Genomic DNA, 25,428 nt, shown 5'->3' on the forward strand with positions numbered 1-25,428 from the left:
TCATTCACTGATGGGGGAACTAAACTACATGATCAGAGAGATTCATTCACTTATGGGGAATCTAAACTACATGATCAGAGAGATTCATTCACTGATGGGGAATCTAAACCACATGATCAGAGAGAGTCATTCACTGATGGGGAATCTAAACCACATGATCAGAGAGAGTCATTCACTGATGGGGAATCTAAACCACATGATCAGAGAGAGTCATTCACTGATGGGGAATCTAAACCACATGATCAGAGAGAGAGTCATTCACTGATGGGGAATCTAAACCATTATTGGTCTATCCATGTATACAAGATTTATTTTGTTTATTTTGTGAGCAAATGTTTTTTATTATACAAATAGTAAAACACAAGATGAGATGCAGCAGCAGTCACATGATCTGGTTTTAGAGAGAGAGTTTCTCCACAACGCACATGGAGAAGCTGAACGCTCATATAACCTACCGCTATCTAATCTTCTGCCTAATTAATTTAGCCCTTCTCTCAACGCTGTGTGTGTGTGTACAACTTGTGTGTGTCTGTGTCTGTTGTGTGTGTGTGTGTGTGTGTGTGTGTGTGTGTGTGTACATGACCTGTGTGTGTATTAATATCCTCTCCATCCACCCTCATGGGACTCTGTGATGATGGCGTATCCATGGTGATGATTGTGTGTCATTATTTTCCCCGTCAGATGAGAGATATCCCTGAGGAGAGTAGAGGGAGAGAGAGAGAGAGACTGAGAGAGGGGAGAGACATTAACAGAGAAAGAGTGAGAGAGGGGAGAGAGAGAAACAGAGAGAAAGAGAGGGAGGGGAAAAGAGATAGAGAGAGAAGGGGGAGAGAGAGACAGAAAGAGCGAGAGAGAAAGAAAGAAAAAAAGACAGAAAGAGAGAGAGATGGGGAGAGAGAGGTAGAAAGAGAGATAGAGAGAGGGGGGGAGAGATCGGGGAGAGACAGAGAGAAAGAGAGAAAGAGGGCTAGGAGAGAGAAAGAGCGATAGGGGAGAGACAGAGAGAGAGAGACAGAGAGAAAGAGAGAGGGGGAGAGAGAGACAGCGAGAAAGAGAGGTAGGAGAGAGACATAGAAAGAGAGATAGGGAGAGAGAGAGACAGAGAGAAAGAGAGATAGGGGGAAAGAGAGACAGAGATAAAGAGAGGTAGAGGAGAGACAAAGAGAAAGAGAGTTAGGGAGAGATAGACAAAGAGAAAGATATGTAGGGGAGAGACATAGAAAGGGAAGTAGGGGAGAGAGAGAGAGAGAGAGAAAGAGAGGTAGGGGAGAGAGAGAGGCAGAGAGAAAGAGATAGGGAGAGAGAGAGAAAGAGAGGTAGAGGAGAGACAAAGTGAAAGAGTGTTAGGGGGAGAGAGAGACAAAGAGAAATAGAGATAGGGGAGAGAGTGAGAAAAGAGAAATATAGATAGGGGAGAGAGTGAGACAGAGAGCTAGGGGAGAGAGAGACAAAGAGAAAGAGAGGTAGGGGCGAGACAAAGAGAAAGAGAGGTAGGGGAGTTAAAGAGAAAGAGAGGTAGAGGAGAGACAAAGAAGAAGAGAGTTAGGGGGAGAGAGAGACAAAGAGAAAGAGAGGTAGGGGAGAGACATAGAAAGAGAGATAGAGAGACAGAGAGAAAGAGAGATAGGGGAGAGAGAGAGACAGAGAGAAGGAGTTATAGAAGAGAGAGAGAGAGGGGAGACAAAGAGAAAGAGAGATAGGGGAGAGAGTGAGAAAGAGAGAAATATAGATAGGGGAGAGAGAGAGACAGAGAGATAGGGGAGAGAGAGTCAGAGAGAAAGAGAGATAGGGGAGAGAGAGTCAGAGAGAAAGAGAGATAGGGGAGAGAGAGAGACAGAGAGAAGGAGATATAGAAGAGAGAGAGAGAGAGAGGGAGAGAGAGAGGGGAGAGAGAGAGGTAGGGGAGAGAGAGAGGCAGAGAGAAAGAGAGATAGGGGAGAGAGAGACAGAGAGAAAGAGAGATAGGGGGAGAGAGAGACAGAGAGAAAGAGAGGTAGAGGAGAGACAAAGAGAAAGAGAGGTAGGGGGAGGGAGAGACAAAGAGAAGGAGAGATAGGGGGAGAGAGAGACAGAGAGATAGGGGAGAGAGAAAGAGAGATTGGAGAGATAGAGAGAGAGATAGGGGAGAGACAGAGAAAGAGAGATAGGGAGAGACAGAGAGAAAGAGAGATAGGGGAGAGACAGAGAGAAGGAGAGATAGAAGAGAGAGAGAGAGAGAGAGAGAGGGAGAGGGGAGAGAGAGAGACAGAGAGGGTGATTAGACGAGCTAATTCCCAGTGTTATAGTGTTTATTATGCAGGCCAATCATAGTGTCCCTGACAGAGATGGGATGCTTTGCAAATGTCACCCTAGTCCCTATATAGTGCACTCCTTTTGACCAGGGCCCGTGGGGAATAGGGTGCAATTTGGAAGGCAGTTATGGGCTGCTGTGTACTCTCAATTCTCCACACATACTCCCTCTACTACTCACTCACTCACTCACTCACTCACTCACTCACTCACTCACTCACTCACTCACTCACTCACTCACTCACTCACTCACTCACTCACTCACTCACTCACTCACTCTGTCTCTCTTTCTCTCCCTCTCTCACTCACTCTCTATCTCTCTTTCTCTCTCTCTCTCTCTCTCTCTCTCTCTCTCTCTCTCTCTCTCTCTCTTTCTCTCCCTCTCTCACTCACTCTCTATCTCTCTTTCTCTCTCTCTCTCTCTCTCTCTCTCTCTCTTCTCTCTCTCTCTCTTTCTCTCTTCTCCTCCTCTCTCTCTCTCTCTCTCTCTCTCTCTCTCTCTCTCTCTCTCTCTCTCTCTCTCTCTCTCTCTCTCTCTCTCTCTCTCTCTCTCTCTCTCTCTCTCAATTAAAGGGGCTTTATTGTCATGGGAAAAATATGTTTAGATTGTCAAAGCCATGTACCATGCTGTGGTTCTCTCATTCCCAAAGCAAGTGAAGTAGATACTAAACAAAAGTGAAATAAACAGTACAAAATGAACAGTAAACATTACACTCATAAAAGTTCCAAAATAATAAAGACATTTCAAATGTCATATTATGTATAGATATATACAGTGTTGTAACAATGTGCAAATAATTAAAGTACAAAAAGGAAAATAAATCAACATAAATATGGGTTATATTTACAGTGGTGTTTGTTCTTCACTGGTTGCCCTTTTCTTGTGGTAACAGGTCAGAAATCTTGCTGCTGTGATGACACACTGTGGTATTTCACCCAATAGATTATGGGAGTTTATCAACATTTGATTTGTTTTTGAATTCTTTGTGGATCTGTATAATCTGAGGGAAATATGTGTCTCTAATATGGTCATACATTTGGCAGGAGGTTAGGAAGTGCAGCTCAGTTTCCACATCCTTTTGTGGGCAGTGAGCACATAGCCTGTCTTCTGTTGAGAGCCATGTCTGTCTACGGCGGCCTTTCTCAATAGCAAGGCTATGCTCGCTGAGTCTGTACATAGTAAAAGATGTCCTTCATTTTGGGTCAGTCACAGTGGTCAAGTATTCTGCCAATGTGTACTCTCTGTTTAGGGCCAAATAGTATTCTAGTTTGCTCTGTTTTTTTGCAAGTTCTTTCCAATGTGTCAAGTAATTATCTTTTTGTTTTCTCATGATTTGGTTGGGTCTAATTGTGTTGCTCTCCTGGGGCTCTGTGGGGTGTGTTTGTGTTTGTGAACAGATCCCCAGGACCAGCTTGCTTAGGGGACTCTTCTCCAGGTTCATCTCTCTGTAGGTGATGGCTTTGTTATGGAAAGTTTGGAAATCACTTAAGTGGTTGTAGAATTAAACGGCTCTTTTCTGGATTTTGATCATTAGAGGGTATCGGCCTAATTCTGCTCTGCATGCATTTTTTGGTGTTTTACGTTGTACAAGGAGGATATTTTTGCAGAATTTTGCATGCAGAATCTCAATTTGGTGTTTGTGAATTCTTGGTTGGACCCCAGCCATCACAACCATAAAGGTCAACGGGTTCTTTAACTGATTCAAGTATTTTTTTAGCCAGATCCTAATTGCTATGTCAAATTTTATGTTCCTTTTGATGTCATAGAAGGCCCTTCTGGCCTTGTCTCTCAGCTCGTGCTCTAGGGCAACGGTGTCTAGATGGAATTTGTGTTCGTGGTCTTGGCAACTGGACCTTTTTTGGAACACCATTGAGATTTACTGTCAGGGCCCAGGTCTGGCAGAATCTGTGCCGAAGATCTAGGTGCTGCTGTAGGTCCTCCTTGGTTGGGGACAGAAGCACCAGATCATCAGCATACAATTGACATTTGACTTCAATATCTAGTAGGGTGAGGCTTGGTGCTGCAGACTGTCCTAGTGCCCTCGCCAATTGGTTGATAAACACTGCTCAAAAAATAAAGGGAACACTAAAATAACACATCCTAGATCTGAATGAATTAAATATTCTTATTAAATACTTTTTTCTTTACATAGTTGAATGTGCTGACAACAAAATCACACAAAAATGATCAATGGAAAACAAATTTATCAACCCATGGAGGTCTGGATTTGGAGTGAAATTAAATTGAAAACCACACTACAGGCTGATCCAACTTTGATGTAATGTCCTTAAAACAAGTCAAAATGAGGCTCAGTAGTGTGTGTGGCCTCCACGTGCCTGTATGACCTCCCTACAACGCCTGGGAATGCTCCTGATGAGGTGGCGGATGGTCTCCTGAGGAATCTCCTCCCAGACCTGGACTAAAGCATCCGCCAACCCCCCACAGTCTGTGGTGCAACACAGTTGGTGGATGGAGCGAGACATGATGTCCCGGATGTGCTCAATTGGATTCAGTTCTGGGGAACGGGCGGGCCAGTCCATAGCATCAATACCTTCCTCTTGCAGCAACTGCTGACACAGCCACATGAGGTCTAGCATTGTCTTGCATTAGGAGGAACCCAGGGCCAACCGCACCAGCATATGGTCTCACAAGGGGTGTGAGGATCTCATCTCGGTACCTAATGGCAGTCAGGCTACCTCTGGCGAGCACATGGAGGGCTGTGCGGCCCCCCAAAGAAATGCAACCCCACACTATGAGTGACCCACCGCAAAACCGGTCATGCTGGAGGATGTTGCAGGCAGCAGAACGTTCTCCACGGTGTCGCCAGACTCTGTCACGTCTGTCACATGTGCTTAGTGTGAACCTGCTTTCATCTGTGAAGAGCACAGGGCACCAGTGGCGAATTTGACAATCTTGGTGTTCTCTGGCAAATGCCAAACGTCCTGCACGGTGTTGGGCTGTAAGCACAACCCCCACCTGTGGACGTCGGGCCCTCATACCACCCTCATGGAGTCTGTTTCTGACCGTTTGAGCAGACACATGCACATTTGTGGCCTGCTGGAGGTCATTTTGTAGGGCTCTGGCAGTGCTCCTCCTGCTCCTCCTTGCACAAAGGCGGAGGTAGCGGTCCTGCTGCTGGGTTGCTCCTACGGTCTCCTCCACGTCTCCTGATGTACTGGCCTGTCTCCTGATAGCTCCTCCATGCTCTGGACACTACGCTGACAGACACAGCAAACCTTCTTGCCACATCTCGCATTGATGTGCCATCCTGTATGAGCTGCACTACCTGAGCCACTTGTGTGGGTTGTAGACTCCATCTCATGCTACCACTAGAGTGAAAGCACCGCCAGCATTCAAAAGTGACCAAAACATCAGCCAGGAAGCATAGGAACTGAGAAGTGGTCTGTGGTCACCACCTGCAGAACCACTCCTTTATTGGGGGTGTCTTGCTAATTGCCTATAATTTCCACCTGTTGTCTATTCCATTTGCACAACAGCATGTGAAATTTATTGTCAATCAGTGTTGCTTCCTAAGTGGACAGTTTGATTTCACAGAAGTGTGATTGACTTGGAATTACATTGTGTTGTTTAAGTGTTCCCTTTATTTTTTTGAGCAGTGTATATTTTGAAGAAGGTAAGCTACATCACTGTCTCACCACCCGACCCTGTGGAAATAAATGCAAATTATAACCGCACACTTGTTGTTTGTGTACATAGATTTTATAATGTTGGATGTTTTCCCCCCAACACCACTTTCCATCAATTTGTATAGCAGACCCTCATGCCAAATTGCGTCGAAAGCATCTTTGATATCAACAAAGCATGAGAAGACTTTACCTTTGTTTTGGTTTGTTTGTCAATTAGGGTGTGCAGGTTGAATATGTGGTCTATCCTATGGTAATTTGGTACAAACCTTGAATAAGGGTTTCAAATTTTGAGAAATGATTTCTATTTTTTACATTTTGTCAGGAAATGCAGCTCTGTCTCAGGTTCTGCTGTGGTGCAGTGGTTGCACAGCCTTTCCTCTACAAACAGCCATGTTTCCTGTGTCTATCCTTCTCAATGGCAAGGCTTTGCTCACTGAGCCTGTACTTTGTCAAGGTTTTTCTAAGGTTTTTGTTCAGTAACCACGGTCAAATAGTTTGCCACGGTGTTCTGTCGATTCAGGGCCAGACAGCACTGCATTTAATTTGTGCTTGTGTTTGTGTTTCCCAATAAGTCATGTAGTTTTGTTCAGTGCCACCTGGATGAGGGAACTCTTGTCTTTGCTCAGCTCTTGGCATTGCAGGGCTTGGTAATGATATGAGAGGGGGTCACTGTATTTTAGATGTTTCCAAAACTTAGTTGCTATTTTTTGAGTTTGTATTATTAGTGGATATTGGCCTAATTCTGCCCTGCATGCATTGTTTGTAGTTTTCCTCTGGATAATCTTACACATCTCTGCATGCAGGGTTTAAATGGGGTGTTTGTCCCAGTCTGGGAAATCTTGTTTTGCAAGTGGACCCCACACCTCATTACCATAAAGTGCAATTGGTTCAATGACACAGCCAAATTTTAATAGGTATTTCAATTTGAATTTGTTTTTTAATGGCGTAGAATGTCATTAAATGCCATAAATCTCAGTTATTCACTGTCTCATTAAGGTGTTCAGTTGAGCTTATATTTAAACCTAAGTAAGTGTAGTGTGTGCAGTACTCTATATATTTTGTACCAATTGAGAACTTTGGTCTAATTCCTCTCTCTCTCTCTCTCTTTCTCTCTCTCTCTCTCTCTCTCTCTCTCTCTCTCACACACTTTGCCTTTCTCCCTATCTCACTCTCCCCAGGTTTGTCCCGAGGTGTAGTACCACAGCTGTCAGCTGGGGAGAGAGAGAGAGAGAAAGAGAGAGAGAGGGGGGAGAGAGAGAGAAAGTAAGGGAAGCTAGAGAGAGCAATACATCTGGAGGCCTCTCCAACATGTGTAGTGTTGCTCCTGTCTCCTTCAGCTGAGCAACATTAGTGCAGTATATAGGAAATAGGGTCCATAGGGCTCTGATGATACTAGCGCACTATAGGGAATAGGGTGCCATTTGGGAAGTAGGACAAGCCTTATGGTAATGAGGGATCCAGAGACCAACATAAATCATCAGAGAGAGGAAATACAGACACAGATTAAAATGTCATGTACCTTTTCCCATAACACAGATTTAAATGTCATGTACCTTTCTCCATAACCGAGATTAAAATGTCATGTACATTTCTCCATAACACAGATTTAAATGTCATGTACCTTTCTCCATAACATAGATTAAAATGTCATGTACATTTTCCCATAACACAGATTTAAATGTCATGTACCTTTCTCCATAACATAGATTAAAATGTCATGTACATTTTCCCATAACACAGATTTAAATGTCATGTACCTTTCTCCATAACATAGATTAAAATGTCATGTACATTTTCCCATAACACAGATTTAAATGTCATGTACCTTTCTCCATAACATAGATTAAAATGTCATGTACATTTTCCCATAACACAGATTTGTCATTGATTTCATGGCATCTGAAATTGTTTGGAGCTGAATGATCAGTTGTGAGATGAGGAGATTAATCCAAAGAGGCATGAACTGGTGATGATGATGGGATTGGGAATAGGAACCTTTTAAACATCATTTCAGAATGTGTTATTTGTCAGGTAACTGAGGATACCCTTTGGGAGTGTTTATTATAGGAAGAAGAACAGACTGTTAAACATGCTCCCAGAGTTTTAACGTACCGTTAGGAAGAAGAACAGGAGTCCCAGAGTTTATTGGGAGTGAAGAAGAAGAACAGACTGTTAAACATGCTCCCCCACCGTTGGGAGTTTATTAGGAAGAAGAACAGACTGTTAAACATGCTCCCAGAGTTTTAACGTTGGGAGTGTTTATTAGGAAGAAGAACAGACTGTTAAACATGCTCCCTCCCAGAGTTTTTAGACTGTTAAACAAGCTCCCAGAGTTTTAACGTACCGTTGGGAGTGTTTATTAGGAAGAAGAACAGACTGTTAAACATGTTCAGAGGAAGAAGAACAGACTGTTAAACCAGAGTGTTTATTAGGAAGAAGAACAGACTGTTAAACATGCTCCCAGAGTTTTAACGTACCGTTGGGAGTGTTTATTAGGAAGAAGAACAGACTGTTAAACATGCTCCCAGAGTTTTAACGTACCGTTGGGAGTGTTTATTAGGAAGAAGAAATGCTGAATTTCTGGAGCTCTGAAAGCCTAACTTAATTAACAACTTATTCACAGTTGAACAATCTTAGTCTCACTGTGTCAGTGTGAGTAGCAGCTTGTGGCCTGCTGAGACAGAAACGTGTTACTAAGCTAAATAACATCATGTTGATCACAGATTAGAGGTGGTGTGTGTGTGTGTGTGTGTGTGTGTGTGTGTGTGTGTGTAACTGATGAGGGTCAGTGAGGTGACGTTTCGTCAGCTGTTTTGAGGTTTCCCAGGGAAGCTGTTTTACTAACACAACAAAAACACAACAAAAGAAATGCTGATATCGTAACACACGATCGTATGTTTGGCTGGATTTATGTGTGTGTGTGTGTGTGTGTGTGTGTGTGTGTGTGTGTGTGTGTGTGTGTGTGTGTGTGTGTGTGTGTGTGTGAAAGAGAGAGAGACATATCAGCCATCTATCTTGTACTGCTCTGAACAATAGCAGGATTATATTAATTCAACCTGGAAAAACACATTTGGTTTGGTACTTTGCCTCTCCCCTGTGATTGGCCATGGATCTGACAGATGAACAGTGGTAGTGTCTTTAACTTTGTCTTCACTGAGAGGTTCAGACCAGCCTATTAGAGCTGAAGGTTTTCTGCCCAAGATTAATGTCCTCCTCTCTCTCTCCTCAATCTTCCTTTCTCCTTCTCCTCTATCTTCCTCTCTCTCTCTCTCCTCTATCTCTCTCTCTCTCTCTCTCTCTCTCTCTCTCTCTCTCTCCTCTATCTTCCTCTCTCTCTCCTCTGTCTCTCCTCTATCTTCCTCAATCACCCTCTCTCGCCTCTCTCTCTCCTCTATGTTCCTCTCTCTTTCCCTCCTTTCTCTGTCTCTCCTGTCTTTCTCTCTCTCTCTCTCTCTCTCTCTCTCTCTCTCTCTCTCTCCTCTCAATTCAATTCAAGGGGCTTTATTGGCATGGGGAGACATGTGTTAACATTGCCAAAGCAAGTGAGGTAGATAATATACAAAAGTGAAATAATAAAGAATAAAAATGAACTCTCTCTGTCTCTCCTCTGTCTTCCTCTCACATTTTCTTCCCTTCCCTTTGTTCAGCAACATGTTTCAGTGTCCAACACCCAAAGCTTTACAGCTGGTTTGTGTTAACACCTGTTGAACCGTCACGTACGGTATACCTTACACACACATCCATGAAATATCCCCCGAAAACTTGAAACGGGAGGTCTCATACATAGTCAAACCCACATAGGCTCTGATACAATCCTCTCTGTTGCAGAGGAAAGTCTGTATAAGTGTAGGATCTTCATTTGATCACCCTGTTGCAGTAGAACTTTCCTGCAATGAGGACATTTAAAACTTGTAGTGTATTGAAGGTTAAAAAAGGCTTTTGAAGTTTGTAATTTCCCTTATGTATCAACCCCTACAAAAATGTCCATTCATTATCATCCTCAAAATAATTCACACTTCCTGTTGCTGCACGATTCTTCTGCTGCTGTAGGAAACGGGCTCAAATTAAGATCCTACATCTGTATGGTATGAAAATCATTCTGATTGGTTGAGAAGTAAGGGCTTTGCCAGTGGCCTTCATTGATTTGAACCATTGATTTTAGACATTACAGAAAGTTGTTCTCGCTCAGAAGTAGTTTCAGACTCTTTTCAGATGCCTGTGTTGGCCCATCTCATAGATTGCATCCCAAATGGAATCCTATTCCCTATAAAGCACACTACTTTTGACCTGAGCCCTGGTCAAAAGTAGTGCTCTATTTTGGGAATAGGGTGCAATTTGGGACACAGCCATACACACTGTAGTGCAGATGTCCTCTGGTTCACCATATAGCCAGCTGTGAAGGTTTGATAATCATTATCATTCTTTCTTTCTTTTCTGGGATTGAAATGTTGTCCAGTGAATATGAGAGATGCTATTGTTCCTCCCTGCAAGGCTATCCTGTTCTCTCCCTTGGCTGCTGTGGTCTGATTAGAACCTTGGATCTGGGTCCAACTCGCTGCTCTGGGAGAATCCACCCCAATCCAGAACCATCCTCCCTCTGAGCATTCTGGTATACTCTGTCTCTATCACGCACACACACACACACACACACACACACACACACACACACACACACACACACACACACACACACACACACACACACACACACACACACACACACACACACACACACACACACACACACACACACACACACACATAGTGAGTGGTTGTGGCAGGGCTGGTTTGGCTGACGCCTGCGGAGAAGAGAGATCTTTACTGAGCATGCAGCATCCATCTGTGGCTGAGCCTTTGTGATGGGAGGCAGCTGGCTGTGTGCGTGTGCGTGCGTGCATACGTGAAAAAGAGAGAGTGTGAGGGTGTGTGTGTCGCGGCGATGGGAGGGGAGGAACAGGGGAAGAATGAGCTCTCTGTGTGTGAGGGTCACAGAGCAACCTCAGGACCAGGACTATACACTGACTGAAACGCTCCTCTCTCTCTCTTTCCTTTCTCTCCACTCTCATTTACATTTACATTTAAGTCATTTAGCAGACGCTCTTATCCAGAGCGACTTACAAATTGGTGCATTCACCTTAAGACATCCAGTGGAACAGCCACTTTACAATAGTGCATCTAAATCTTTAAGGGGGGGTGAGAAGGATTACTTTATCCTATCCTAGGTATTCCTGAAAGAGGTGGGGTTTCAGGTGTCTCCGGAAGGTGGTGATTGACTCCGCTGTCCTGGCGTCGTGAGGGAGTTTGTTCCACCATTGGGGGCCAGAGCAGCGAACAGTTTTGACTGGGCTGCGGGAACTGTACTTCCTCAGTGGTAGGGAGGCGAGCAGGCCAGAGGTGGATGAACGCAGTGCCCTTGTTTGGGTGTAGGGCCTGATCAGAGCCTGGAGGTACTGAGGTGCCGTTCCCCTCACAGCTCCGTAGGCAAGCACCATGGTCTTGTAGCGGATGCGAGCTTCAACTGGAAGCCAGTGGAGAGAGCGGAGGAGCGGGGTGACGTGAGAGAACTTGTCAACTCTCTTGTCTCTTCCTCTCTCTCTCTCTCTCTCTCTCTCTCTCTCTCTCTCTCTCTCTTTCTCTCTCTCTCTCTTTCTCTCTCTCTCCCTCCCTCCCTCCCTCCCTCCCTCCCTCCCTCTGTGTTGACCTGAGGAAAGCTGTTCTTCCCCATGTGATAATGATTGTGTGTGTGTGTGTGTACTGTCAGTTTGAGATAGTTTGGGATGAGATGAGTCATGCTGAATGTGATTTTCACTTCATGCCAGCGAGAGTGAGTTAACAGAATCCTGAACCTCTGAGAGCAAGAGAGGGAAAGAAAGGGAGAGAGATAGAGGAGGGGGAGAAAGGGAGAGAGATAGAGAAAGGGCGAGAGATAGCGATGGGGAAAAAGAAAGAGAGAGTGTCTGTATTCACACTTTTAAAGCAGCACTTGGACTATATCTGTGACAGTCTGGGCTCTATCTGTGACAGTCTGGGCTCTATCTGTGATAGTCTGGGCTCTATCTGTGACAGTCTGGGCTCTATCTGTGACACTATGGGCTCTGTCTGTGACAGTCTGGGCTCTATCTGTGACAGTCTGGGCTGTGTCTGTGACAGTCTGGGCTCTATCTGTGACAGTCTGGGCTGTGTCTGTGACAGTCTGGGCTCTATCTGTGACAGTCTGGGCTCTATCTGTGACAGTCTGGGCTCTATCTGTGACAGTCTGCCCGGGCTCCATCACAGTCTGGGTCCATCACATCGGGTCCACAGCTCTGGTCCATCTGACAGTCCATCACAGTCTGTGACCATCACAGCCCGGGTCCATCACAGCCCGGGTCCATCACAGCTCTGGTCCATCACAGCCCGGGTCCATCACAGCCCGGGTCCATCACAGCCCGGGTCCATCACAGCTCGGGTCCATCACAGCTCTGGTCCATCACAGCTCGGGTCCATCACAGCTCTGGTCCATCACAGCCCGGGTCCATCACAGCTCGGGTCCATCAGGGTCCATCACAGCTCGGGTCCATCACAGCCCGGGTCCATCACGGGTCCATCACAGCTCTGGTCCATCACAGCCCGGGTCCATCACAGCTCGGGTCCATCACAGCTCTGGTCCATCGGGTCCATCACAGCTCGGGTCCATCACGGGTCCCAGCCCGGGTCCATCACAGCTCGGGTCCATCACAGCCCGGGTCCATCACAGCTCGGGTCCATCACAGCTCGGGTCCATCACAGCTCGGGTCCATCACAGCCCGGGTCCATCACAGCTCGGGTCCATCACAGCTCGGGTCCATCACAGCCCGGGTCCATCACAGCTCTGGTCCATCACAGCCCGGGTCCATCACAGCTCGGGTCCATCACAGCCGGGTCCATCACAGCGGGTCTGGTCCATCACAGCAGCTCGGGTCCATCACAGCCGGGTCCATCACAGCTCGGGTCCATCACAGCCCGGGTCCATCACAGCCGGGGGTCCATCAGCTCGGGTCCATCACAGCCCGGGTCCATCACACTCGGGTCCATCACAGCTCGGGTCCATCACAGGGTCCATCACAGCCCGGGTCCATCACAGCTCGGGTCCATCACAGCCCGGGTCCATCACAGCTCTGGTCCATCACAGCTCTGGTCCATCACAGCTCGGGTCCATCACAGCTGGTCATCCCACAGCCCGGGTCCATCACAGTCCATCACAGCTCTGGTCCATCAGCTCTGGTCCATCACAGCTCTGGTCCATCACAGCCCGGGTCCATCACAGCCCGGGTCCATCACAGCCCGGGTCCATCACAGCTCTGGTCCATCACAGCTCGGGTCCATCACAGCTCTGGTCCATCACAGCTCGGGTCCATCCATCACAGCCCGGGTCCATCACAGCATCCAGGGTCCATCACAGCTCGGGTCCATCACAGCCCGGGTCCATCACAGCCCGGGTCCATCACAGCTCGGGTCCATCACAGGGTCCATCACAGCTCGGGTCCATCACAGCTCGGGTCCATCACAGCCCGGGTCCATCACAGCCCGGGTCCATCACAGCTCGGGTCCATCACAGCTCGGGTCCATCACAGCTCGGGTCCATCACAGCTCTGGTCCATCACAGCTCGGGTCCATCACAGCCCGGGTCCATCACAGCCCGGGTCCATCACAGCCCGGGTCCATCACAGCCCGGGTCCATCACAGCTCGGGTCCATCACAGCCGGGCGGGTCCATCACAGCTCGGGTCCATCACAGCCCGGGTCCATCACAGCTCGGGTCCATCGGGTCCATCACAGCCCGGGTCCATCACAGGGTCCATCACAGCTCGGGTCCATCACAGCTCGGGTCCATCACAGCTCGGGTCCATCACAGCTCGGGTCCATCACAGCTCGGGTCCATCACAGCTCTGGTCCATCACAGCTCGGGTCCATCACAGTTCGGGTCCATCACAGCTCGGGTCCATCACAGCTCGGGTCCATCACAGCTCGGGTCCATCACAGCTCGGGTCCATCACAGCTCGGGTCCATCACAGCTCGGGTCCATCACAGCTCGGGTCCATCACAACCAAGGGGACAAAACGTTCAGAAACTAAGCAACGTTTCCTCCTCTGGAGGATGTCAACCGTGGAGTGAGTCCCAAATGGCACCCTATTCCCTATCTACAGTCCATTGCACACATGTTGGTCCAAAGTAGTGAATATGGTACCATTTGAGACTATATAGAGATCAATATGTATTTCTGTATATTTTAGACATCATGTTTAATTATACAAATACATTTGACATTTGATTGATGTTCCCTCTCTCTGTGTTGGAACTGGTGCGGTCCATACTGATGGATATCAATTAGGCCAAGCTGTACTGAACTCTATGATGACAGTAGATATGGCATAACTAGCCATATCTACAGTAGTACCTCCAGGCTGCTTACCAGTTACCAGGCTCTATACCTCCATACCCATGTCTAACTCACAGAGCCTTACCTAAATGTGCTCTGTCCTGCAGACTCATATTGAACTCACAGAGCCTTACCTAAATGTGCTCTGTACTGCAGACTCATATTGAACTCACAGAGCCTTACCTAAATGTGCTCTGTACTGCAGACTCATATTGAACTCACAAGGCCTTACCTAAATGTGCTCTGTACTGCAGACTCATATTGAACTCACAGAGCCTTACCTAAATGTGCTCTGTACTGCAGACTCATATTGAACTCACAGAGCCTTACCTAAATGTGCTCTGTACTGCAGACTCATATTGAACTCACAAGGCCTTACCTAAATGTGCTCTGTACTGCAGACTCATATTGAACTCGAGTTTATAGATATCCTGTATGGTTCAGGTCTGTTTATAGATATCCTGTATGGTTCAGGTCTGTTTATAGATATCCTGTATGGTTCAGGTCTGTTTATAGATATCCTGTATGGTTCAGGTCTGTTTATAGATATCCTGTATGGTTCAGGTCTGTTTATAGATAGCATGTATGGTTCAGGTCTGTTTATAGATATCCTGTATGGTTCAGGTCTGTTTATAGATATCCTGTATGGTTCAGGTCTGTTTATAGATATCCTGTATGGTTCAGGTCTGTTTATAGATATCCTGTATGGTTCAGGTCTGTTTATAGATATCCTGTATGGTTCAGGTCTGTTTATAGATATCCTGTATGGTTCAGGTCTGTTTATAGATATCCTGTATGGTTCAGGTCTGTTTATAGATATCCTGTATGGTTCAGGTCTGTTTATAGATATCCTGTATGGTTCAGGTCTGTTTATAGATATCCTGTATGGTTCAGGTCTGTTTATAGATATCCTGTATGGTTCAGGTCTGTTTATAGATATCCTGTATGGTTCAGGTCTGATTATAGATATCCTGTATGGTTCAGGTCTGTTTATAGATATCCTGTATGGTTCAGGTCTGTTTATAGATATCCTGTATGGTTCAGGTCTGTTTATAGATATCCTGTATGGTTCAGGTCTGTTTATAGATATCATGTATGGTTCAGGTCTGTATATAGATAAATAGAAAGGGTTTCCATGTATTGTACCGACCTCCTACCTCCCCTCTACCTCTCCCCTACCTCCCCCTACCTCCCCTCTACCTTCCCTCTACCTCCCCTCTACCTCCCCTCTACCGCCCCCTACCTCCCCTCTACTTCCCCTCTACCTCCCCCTACCTCCCCTCTACCACCCCTGACACATTGGTATAGTAGATAATAGCAGTAAAGTGACAATTGGTAAGAAAACACTTTTCATGGAGAGATAATTACTGGGGTTGTAAGAGAGGAAAATAGTGTGATGGTGTCTGTTTGTGTTTGTGTGTGTGTATGTATACGTGTGTGTGTGTGTGTGTGTGTGTGTGTGTGTGTGTGTGTGTGTGTGTGTGTGTGTGTGTACATGTTTACCTGTGTGTGTATGTGTGTGTGTGTGTGTGTGTGTGTGTGTGTGTGTGTGTATACTGTGTGTGTGTGTGTGTGTGTGTGTGTGTGTGTGTGTGTGTGTGTGTGTGTTTACCTGTGTGTGTATACCTGTGTGTGTGTGTGTGTGTGTGTGTGTGTGTGTGTGTGTGTGTGTGTGTGTGTGTGTGTGTGTGTGTGTATACCTGTGTGTGTGTGTGTGTGTGTGTGTGTGTGTGTGTGTGTGTATATATCTGTGTGTGTAAGTGTGTATAGACACAGAGACAGTAGAATAGCTGTGGCCCCAGTTGTCAGGTAGTTTCTGTAGTTTCAGGCTAATTAGTCTGTCTGAACAATGCTAATGAATTCTAATTGATATATGAGCTGTTTATAAAGAGAAACTGCTGCTTCACAGGCTGAGTACATTTACTGTTCCACAGCCTGCCTCATATGAGCCATATTCTCACACACACACACACACACACACACACACACACACACACACACACACACACACACACACACACACACACACACACACACACACACACACACACACACACACACACACACACACACACACACTCATAGTTATATGATCCAATTCATTTAGATTCATATGGGCTTTCTCATTGAGCCATGTTAAGGTTGTCTCTGGGTGTTTCCTGTCCCAGGCTGGGTAATATCAGGGTTGGTGCTAGGTGTTTCCTGTCCCAGGCTGGGTAATATCAGGGTTGGTGCTAGGTGTTTCCTGTCCCAGGCTAGGTAATATCAGGGTTGGTGCTGGGTGTTTCCTGTCCCAGGCTAGGTAATATCAGGGTTGGTGCTGGGTGTTTCCTGTTCCAGGCTGGGTAATATCAGGGTTGGTGCTGGGTGTTTCCTGTCCCAGGCTAGGTAATATCAGGGTTGTCTCTGGGTGTTTCCTGTCCCAGGCTGGGTAATGTCAGGAGGGGGTGCTGTCTGGTAGAGAGGGGCTGTGAATGGGTAGTAGATAGTGAATCATGTGAATGTGAATGGTGCAGGTTTAGGGTTAGCTTTAGGGGTAGTGCTGTATGTGGCTGTCTGTGGGTTTATGTGAATGGTCTGTGGTTGGGGGCTCGGGAAAACCCAGAATGCACCCTATCGTGCTTTTATTTCCCTCTTCACTTTCTACAGGGGGGATTCTGAGACAGGGTTGGTGTGTGTGTGAGAGAGAGAAGGAGAGAGAGAAAAAAGAGAGAGGGAGTGAGAGAGAGATCAAAGAGAGAGGGAGTGAGAGAGAGATCATGTGCTCATATTTCCAGAGGAATGCATAAGGAGGAGGAGGTAGGGGGAGTGCTTTCTTTTCCTCTCCTCCTCCTCCCTTGCCTTGTTGTTCCTGTCTGCAGTTGCGTTGTTGTAGGTCTGAACAGGGCAGAACACAGGCCAACAACGGGGCCAGATACAACAACATGTATTTTTCCTTTGTTTTCATTCTAATTGTCTTTATTGTGTTGGGTTTTGACTGACACCGTTACTTTAACACAGGGGAGGTTAGAGAATGTTGAGGGCATGTGTCTCCGTCTCGTCTCCTCTCGTCTCATCTCCTCTCGTCTCCTCTCCTCTCGCCTCCTCTCGTCTCCTCTCCTCTCGTCTCCTCTCGTCTCCTCTCCTCTCGTCTCGTCTCCTCTCCTCTCGCCTCCTCTCGTCTCCTCTCGTCTCATCTCCTCTCCTCTCCTCTCGCCTCCTCTCGTCTCCTCTCGTCTCCTCTCGTCTCCTCTCCTCTCGCCTCCTCTCGCCTCCTCTCGTCTCCTCTCCTCTCATCTCCTCTCGCCTCCTCTCGTCTCCTCTCGCCTCCTCTCGTCTCGTCTCCTCTCCTCTCGTCTCGTCTCCTCCTTCTCCTCTCTTCTCCTCTCCTCTCCAGGGTTGTTTAGTGACAGGGATAGAGTGAGACAGAGCCTGTTAGTATAGCTCCTGGTCAGGTCTGTAGCAGGGCTTGCTGCTTGCCAAGAGGAGGGCTTTTAAAAGGGACTAAACACTAATTGCTGCCCCTTTTCTTTTATGCTACTTCTCTTCCATCTGCACAGTGCTTCACAACTCAGCCAGATACTCACTACCACACTGTTAACAAAGACCGGAGATAGACAGAGAGGGAGAGGGAGAGAGAGAGATAGAGAGAGAGAGACAGAGACAGAGAAAGAGGAGGAGAGAGAGAGAGAGAGACAGAGACAGAGAAAGAGGGGGAGAGAGAGAGAAAGAGGGGGAGAGAAAGAGGGGGAGAGAGAGAGACAGAGACAGAGAAGAGAGAGAGAGAGAGACAGAGAAAGAGGGGAGAGTGACAGAGACAGAGAAAGAGGGGAGAGAGAGAGAGACAGAGAAAGAGGGGGAGAGAGAGAGACAGAGGGAGAGAGAGGAGAGATAGAGAGAGAGAGACAGAGACAGAGAAAGAGGGGGAGAGAGAGAGAGAGAGAAAGAGGGGGAGAGAGAGAGAGAGACAGAGAGAGAGAAAGAGGGGGAGAGAAAGAGGGGGGAGAGACAGAGACAGAGAAAGAGGGGGAGAGAGAGAGACAGAGAAAGAGGGGAGAGAGACAGAGAAAGAGGGGAGAGAGAGAGAGACAGAGAAAGAGGGGAGAGAGAGACAGAGACAGAGAAAGAGGGGAGAGAGAGAGAGACAGAGAAAGAGAGAGAGAAAGAGGGGGAGAGAAAGAGGGGAGAGAGAGAGACAGAGACAGAGGGAGAGAGAGAGAGAGAGAGACAGAGATAGAGAAAGAGGGAGAGAGAGAGAGAGAGACAGAGACAGAGAAAGAGGGGAGAGAGAGAGAGAGACAGAGCAAGAGGGGAGAGAGACAGAGACAGAGAAAGAGGGGGGAGAGAGAGAGAGAGACAGAGAGAGAGAAAGAGGGGGAGAGAAAGAGGGGGAGAGAGAGAGACAGAGACAGAGAAAGAGGGGGAGAGAGAGAGAGACAGAGAAAGAGGGGAGAGAGACAGAGACAGAGAAAGAGGGGAGAGAGAGACAGAGAAAGAGGGGGAGAGAGAGAGACAGAGACAGAGGGAGAGAGAGAGAAAGAGGGAGAGAGACAGAGACAGGAGAAAGGGAGAGATAGAGAGACAGAGAAAGGGGGAGAGAGAGACAGAGAAAGAGGGGGAGAGAGAGAGAGAGACAGGGAGAGAGAAAGAGGGGAGAGAAAGAGGGGGAGAGAGAGAGACAGAGAAAGAGGGGGGGAGAGAGAGAGAGACAGAGAAAGAGGGGGAGAGAGACAGAGAAAGAGGGGGAGAGAAAGAGGGGGAGAGAGAGAGACAGAGAAAGAGGGGAGAGAGAGAGAGACAGAGACAGAGAAAGAGGGGAGAGAGAGAGAGACAGAGAAAGAGGGGGAGAGAAAGAGGGGGAGAGAGAGAGGGGGAGAGAGAGAGACAGAGAAAGAGGGGGAGAGAGACAGACAGACAGACAGAGAGAGAGAGAGAGAGAATGACAAAGACTGGAGACAGACAGAGAGAGGGCGAGAGGGAGGGAGAGAGAGAGACTAAGTCACTGAGTACAACTATATTTATCTATATGTTTTTGCTTCACAATCCTTTTTGAGAGCACTTGTTTGGTCTTCAATGAAAAGTATCAAAATCTTTTGCTGAACAAAATGAGTCCAGGTTAGTGTTTTGAGTCCAGGTTAGTGTTTTGAGTCCAGGTTAGTGTTTTGAGTCCAGGTTAGTGTATTGAGTCCAGGTTAGTGTATTGAATCCAGGTTAGTGTATTGAGTCCAGGTTAGTGTTTTGAGTTAGTGTATTGAGTCCAGGTTAGTGTATTGAGGACTTTTAATGTTGTTTCCAATGATCAGTTGTTTATCTGCCATGGGACACAGTGTGCATGTGTGTGAAAGAATAAATGAATGAATGAAAGAGAGAAAATGATAGAAAGAGAGAGGGGGCAGGGCGAGGGAGGGGGTAGTGTTGGTCAGCTACAATGCCTCATGTTGCTATGGTAACTTGTTTATGCCTCACTGGTGCATCTTGTAGATCAAATTAGCGACTGATGGAGTCCTTGTCTGGGTTGGGGCTACACACACACACACACACACACACACACACACACACACACACACACACACCCTGTTCTCGCTCTCTGAATTAATGCCCCCCTAAGCAGAGAGCAGACAATAACAGGGGAGTACCGGCCCATTGCCTAACCCCTTTCAGATCTGTCTGTGTTTGTGTGTGTTCATGCGTGTGTACCAGCCCAATCCCTTCTCTGATCCCTCCTTCCAATCATCATATTATCACAGAGTCCATTCTGATCATTATATCATCTCATCACATTAACACAGAGTCCATTCTGATCATTATAGCATCTCATCACATTAACACAGAGTCCATTCTGATCATTATAACATCTCATTACATTAACACGGAGTTCATTTCCTGTCATTTTAACATCTCATTACATTGATCCTTTCTATTCCTCCTTTATTCCTCCCACTCCTAGTACACGGAGACATCTGGTAATGCCTCTATCCAATGAATGAAGGCTGGGAATCTCTCTCATCTCTCTCTCTCTCTGACAGGGAGTCGTTTAGCAGTCTAATGAGCTGAGTGATGATAGATGTAGATAAGGTGGCCGGGAGTCCAAACTCTGAGAGAGAGAGATGGTGGGGGAGAGAGGGTGGGAGGGGAGGGGGAGAGAGAGGGTGGGAGGGAGGGAGACAGAGGGGGAGAAAGAGAGAGGGTGGTGGGGAGAGGTTGGGAGGGAGAGAGAGAGGGTGGGGGAGCGGTTGGGAGGGAGGAGGGAGAGAGAGAGAGAGGGTGGGGGAGAGGTTGGGAGGGAGAGAGAGAGAGGGTGGGGGAGAGAGGAAAGAGGATGGTGGACAGAGAGAGAGAGGGGAGAGGGTGGACAGAGAGAGAGAGGGTGAACAGAGAGAGAGGGTGGACAGAGAGAGAGGGTGGACAGAGAGAGAGGGTGGACAGAGAGAGAGGGTGGACAGAGAGAGAGGGTGGACAGAGAGAGAGAGGGTTGACAGAGAGAGAGGGTGGACAGAGAGAGAGGGTGGACAGAGAGAGAGAGGGTGGACAGAGAGAGAGAGGGTGGACAGAGAGAGAGGGTGGACAGAGAGAGAGGGTGGACAGAGAGAGAGAGGGTGGACAGAGAGAGAGGGTGGACAGAGAGAGAGGGTGGACAGAGAGAGAGAGGGTGGACAGAGAGAGAGAGAGGGTGGACAGAGATAGAGAGGGTGGACAGAGAGAGAGGGTGGACAGAGAGAGAGAGGGTGGACAGAGAGAGAGAGGGTGGACAGAGAGAGAGAGTGGGAGGGGAGAGAGAGAGAGAGGGAGGGGAGAGAGAGAGAGGGGGAGAGAGGGGGTGGGGTGAGCGAGAAAGCCTTTCCTGTATCCCTGATGTCCTGCTAAACCATAAGGGATCAGTAAGAAAAACAAACGTTTGTCGCTCCTCTAAATCCTCCCCCAAATCTGTTGCCATGGTCAGATCTCATCTGTTGATATTCCCGGTACTGCCCGTGACCACACACACACAGTTGTGCATCAGGCTGTCTGGGTTAATTGGCTGGTTAACTGGGACAGTAGCGAGTACTGAACCCAGTTGACATTTTAAACTAGAGTCCAGAACAATGGTTCCGCCTGTCTGTCTGCCTGTCTTCCTGTCTGTCTGCCTGTCTTCCTGTCCGTTTTCCTGTCTGTCTGCCTGTCTTTCCCGAAAAGACCGCACTCTCAGCTCTTTACTCTCTATCACAGGATCTGGGTCAGGGGTCAGGGTCAGGGTGATAACATTACACATTGTGCTTTAAATATTTTGACATTAAAATCTCCTCTCTGGTTTCAAAGCTTGCTATACTGTTTAAGGCTGTTCCCCCCCAGGATACTGGCATTATCATGAGAAAACAGTTTATCGTTTTAGAGGTCTGTGGAATCTACCCACTGAAACAAAAGGAATGAACTCAAGCCCACAGTGAGGGTCCTGACTGTGACTGTGTTCCTATTCCCTATGTAGGGCATTACTTTTGACCAGATACCTATGGGCCGTTCTGGCCCCGAAAAGGCTTGCTTGTCCAGGGCTTCCTTGCAGTGCATTCGGAAAGTATTCAGACCCCTTCACTTTTTCCACATTTTGTTACGTTACAGCCTTATTCTAAAATGGATTGGTTTATTTTTTCCCTCATCAATCTACACACAATACCCCATAATGACAAGTGAAAAGTATAATATTTTTTGTGCAAATTTATTAAAAATAAAAAACTTAAATATCTTACTTACATAAGTATTCCAACCCTTTGCTATGAGACTCATAAATTGAGCTCAGGTGCATCCATTGATCATCCTTGAGATGCTTCTACAACTTGATGGGAGTCCACCTGTGTTAAATTCAATTGATTGGACATGATTTGGAAAGGCCCACACCTGTCTATATAAGGTCCCACAGTTGACAGTGCATGTCAGAGCAAAAACCAAGCCATGAGGTGGAAGGAACTGTACGTAGAGCTCTAAGACAGGATTGTATCGAGGCACAGATCTGTAGGATACCAAAGCATTTCTGCAGCATTGAAAGTCCCCAAGAACACAGTGTCCTCCATCATTCTTAAATGGAAGAAGTTTGGACCCCCCAACACTTTTCCTAGAGCTGCCCGGTCAAACTGACTAATCGGGAGAGAAGGGCCTTGGTCAGGGAGGTGACCAAGAACCCGATGGTCACTCTGACAGAGCTCCAGAGTTCCTCTGTGAAGATGGGAGAACCTTCCAGAAGGACAACCATCTCTGCAGCAATCCACCAATCAAGCCTTCATGGTAGAGTGGCCAGATGGAAGCCACCCCTCAGTAAAAGGCACATGACAGCCTGCTTAGAGTTTGCCAAAAGGCACATAAAGGCCTCAGACCATGTGAAACAAGATTGAACTCTTTGACCTGAATGCCAAGCGTCACGTCTGGAGGAAGCCAGGCACCGCTCATCACCTGGCCAATACAATCCCTATGGTGAAGCATGGTGGTCATGCTCTGGGGATGTTTTTCAACGGCAGGGACTGGGAGTCTAGTCAGGATTGAATGAACGGAGCAAAGTACAGAGAGATCCTTGATGAGAACCTGCTCCAGAGAGCTCAGGACCTCAGACTGGGGTGAAGGTTCACCTTCTAACAGGACAATGATCCTAAGCACACAGCCAAGACAATGCTGGAATGGCTTCGGGACAAGTCTCTGAATGTTTTTGAGTGACTCAGCCAGAGCACGGACTTGAACCCGAACGAACATCTTTGGAGAGACCTGAAAATAGCTGTGCAGCGACGCTCCCCATCCAACCTGACAGAGCTTGAAAGGATCTGCAGAGAAGAATGGGTGAAACTCCCCAAATACAGGTGTGCCGTGCTTGTAGCATCATACCCAAGAAGACTCGAGGCTGTAATCACTACCAAAGGTTCAACAAAGTACTGAGTAAAAGGTCTGAATGCTTCTGTAAACGTGATATTTCAGTTAATTTTTTAAAATAAATTTGCAAAAAAATCTAAAAAGCTGTTTTGCTGTCATTATGGGGTATTGAGTGTAGTTTAATGAATACAAAAAACTATTTAATACACTTTAGAATAAGGCTGTAACGTAACAAAATGTGGAAAAAGTGAAGGGGTCTGAATACTTTTCGAATGCACTGTACTTACTTATATAGTGAATAGGGTGCCATTTTGGAGTTAGTCTACATCAGTCCAGACCATGTACTCTTCTTCTCCCCCCAGGTTCCTGTCAGGTAGAGGGGTGGTCATCTACCCAGATATCGGGGACAAGCTGGACATTATCTGCCCCAAGGCTGAGCCAGGACGAGACTATGAGTTCTATAAGCTGTACCTGGTCAGGAGAGAGCAGGCGGAGGGGTGCAGCACGGTCATGGACCCCAACGTACTGGTCAACTGTAACAAGCCAGAGAAGGACATCAAGTTCACCATCAAGTTCCAGGAGTTTAGTCCCAACTATATGGGCCTGGAGTTTAAGAAGAACATGAATTACTACATCACATGTGAGTACTGAATCAATCTGAATCAAGTTTTTTTAAATTGTCTTCTAACAGTTTATATCATCACACATGAGTGCAGAATAAGGTTTGTAGTTGCAGTTGTATATGTAGTTGAAACCACCGACCTCTGAACCCAGACTGCCGATGTGCTAGCAGCTAAAACGTTTGTTCCACTCTTATTGACTGTAAATAATGAAAGAGTGCTGACTCTCCACAATGCATCAAATAGGTTCTGTTTCATCACGCTTGATGAAGCTGGGTGAGTGGGCCCAGGGAGTGGTGTTTCCTAACCTATTCATTTGTCCCCGGTGATGGTTGTGGTGTAAAGTGGAGCCCGAGTAAATCTGTTATATAAAGACAGTTTAGTTTGTCTGAGCTGATAACTGACCCAACGTAGAGAGATAAGGACAGTCAACAAGAGCCAAGAGCAGGAGACTGGTCTAACTTAAGGTGTCATAAAAAATATATATATCTTCATAATATTGCCCACCCTCCCCCCTCATAAAATTCCCTCAAAAATAGTATTTACCAACAGAAATAACAATAACTGTAGCAACCCTGCATTGATAAATGTGGATATTGACACCTTTCCCAGTCAGAGGAATAAAGCTCCCTCACACAGTTACACACAATAGGGACATTTATTCCCAGTGGATGAGATGGATATGGTTTTTCTGTCCACACATTCCATCCCTCTTGTCCACTTGGAGAGAGACTGAGGAGGCTCTGACCTGCCCCCTAGCAACCTCCCTACCAACCCATGGGTTTCCTGGTAGCAGAGGTCACTGGGAGTTTGGGGAGACAGTTTAGGATCCCGTAGTCTCTCTGGTATCATCAGGGGATGGGTGGAGTGAGCTGCAGGGAGGTTTACATCTCACAGGTAGGGGAATTGAAGTAGCCTAATCACATTAAAACATTGTGACTGGTTGTGTATGCCACACATTGAAAAGGTCACACATTTTAAAAGTTAAATGACAAATACTTTGGCTAAATATTGAAGCGTTAGGTTAGAGGTCGAGGATCAGAAAAGAGGTACAACGCGCTCTAAGCTGAATAACTGGGCCTGCTGGGAGCAGAGGCTTGTGGACACACTGTATAGGACGACTTGGGAGAATGATGCATCAGTTTTAAAATAAAAGAATACAGACAGACTGTCCTGTACCTTTCTAGACCTTATGATCTGCCGAGTAGACCCACAACTGATTCAAATGATGTGAATGGAATGAAACATTCAAATAACAGGGCTTTTGCGCCAATATTCAAATTACATTTTCACTGCAGTTTACAGCCTAGAGTTTTTATGAAAACGGCAATATTCATTTCATTGTGGTGTTGTAGACTAGTCTAGGTAGGATAATTGTATTGTCGCCAAGGCCATACAAATGTATTAACTTATTAACTGATGTAAGCAAGCAACATTTTTTATAATCATAATTTAAAAATTAACAAAAGTAGTACACCTTGTAATAATACTAAACAATCTTTGACCTTAGCCTTAACCTTAACCTTTGACCCCCCCAAGAGATTTTAGCCTTTTGGTATTCCCACTTCTGACACCAATGTAGAAAACGTCAGGACAAGGAAGTAAAACCGGGTCACTAGCGTGAAATGGAAACATTGTATGCATCGTGCCAACAGGGTTAATCCACTTG

General features: G+C 46.7%; 1 protein-coding gene across 1 annotated transcript in view; it reads left to right on the forward strand.

Annotated features, from left to right (window-relative positions):
- LOC115118868 (ephrin-B1-like) overlaps nucleotides 1–25,428 on the forward strand; it is a 180,244-nt gene that overhangs the window by 51,106 nt on the left and 103,710 nt on the right. The window contains exon 2 of the mRNA XM_065019884.1: nucleotides 23,502–23,779. Coding sequence (XP_064875956.1) covers nucleotides 23,502–23,779 — 278 coding nt within the window. The remainder of the gene's footprint in view (nucleotides 1–23,501; nucleotides 23,780–25,428) is intronic.

Source organism: Oncorhynchus nerka, linkage group LG6, assembly GCF_034236695.1.
Source record: "Oncorhynchus nerka isolate Pitt River linkage group LG6, Oner_Uvic_2.0, whole genome shotgun sequence".
In the NCBI taxonomy this organism is placed as follows: domain Eukaryota; kingdom Metazoa; phylum Chordata; class Actinopteri; order Salmoniformes; family Salmonidae; genus Oncorhynchus; species Oncorhynchus nerka.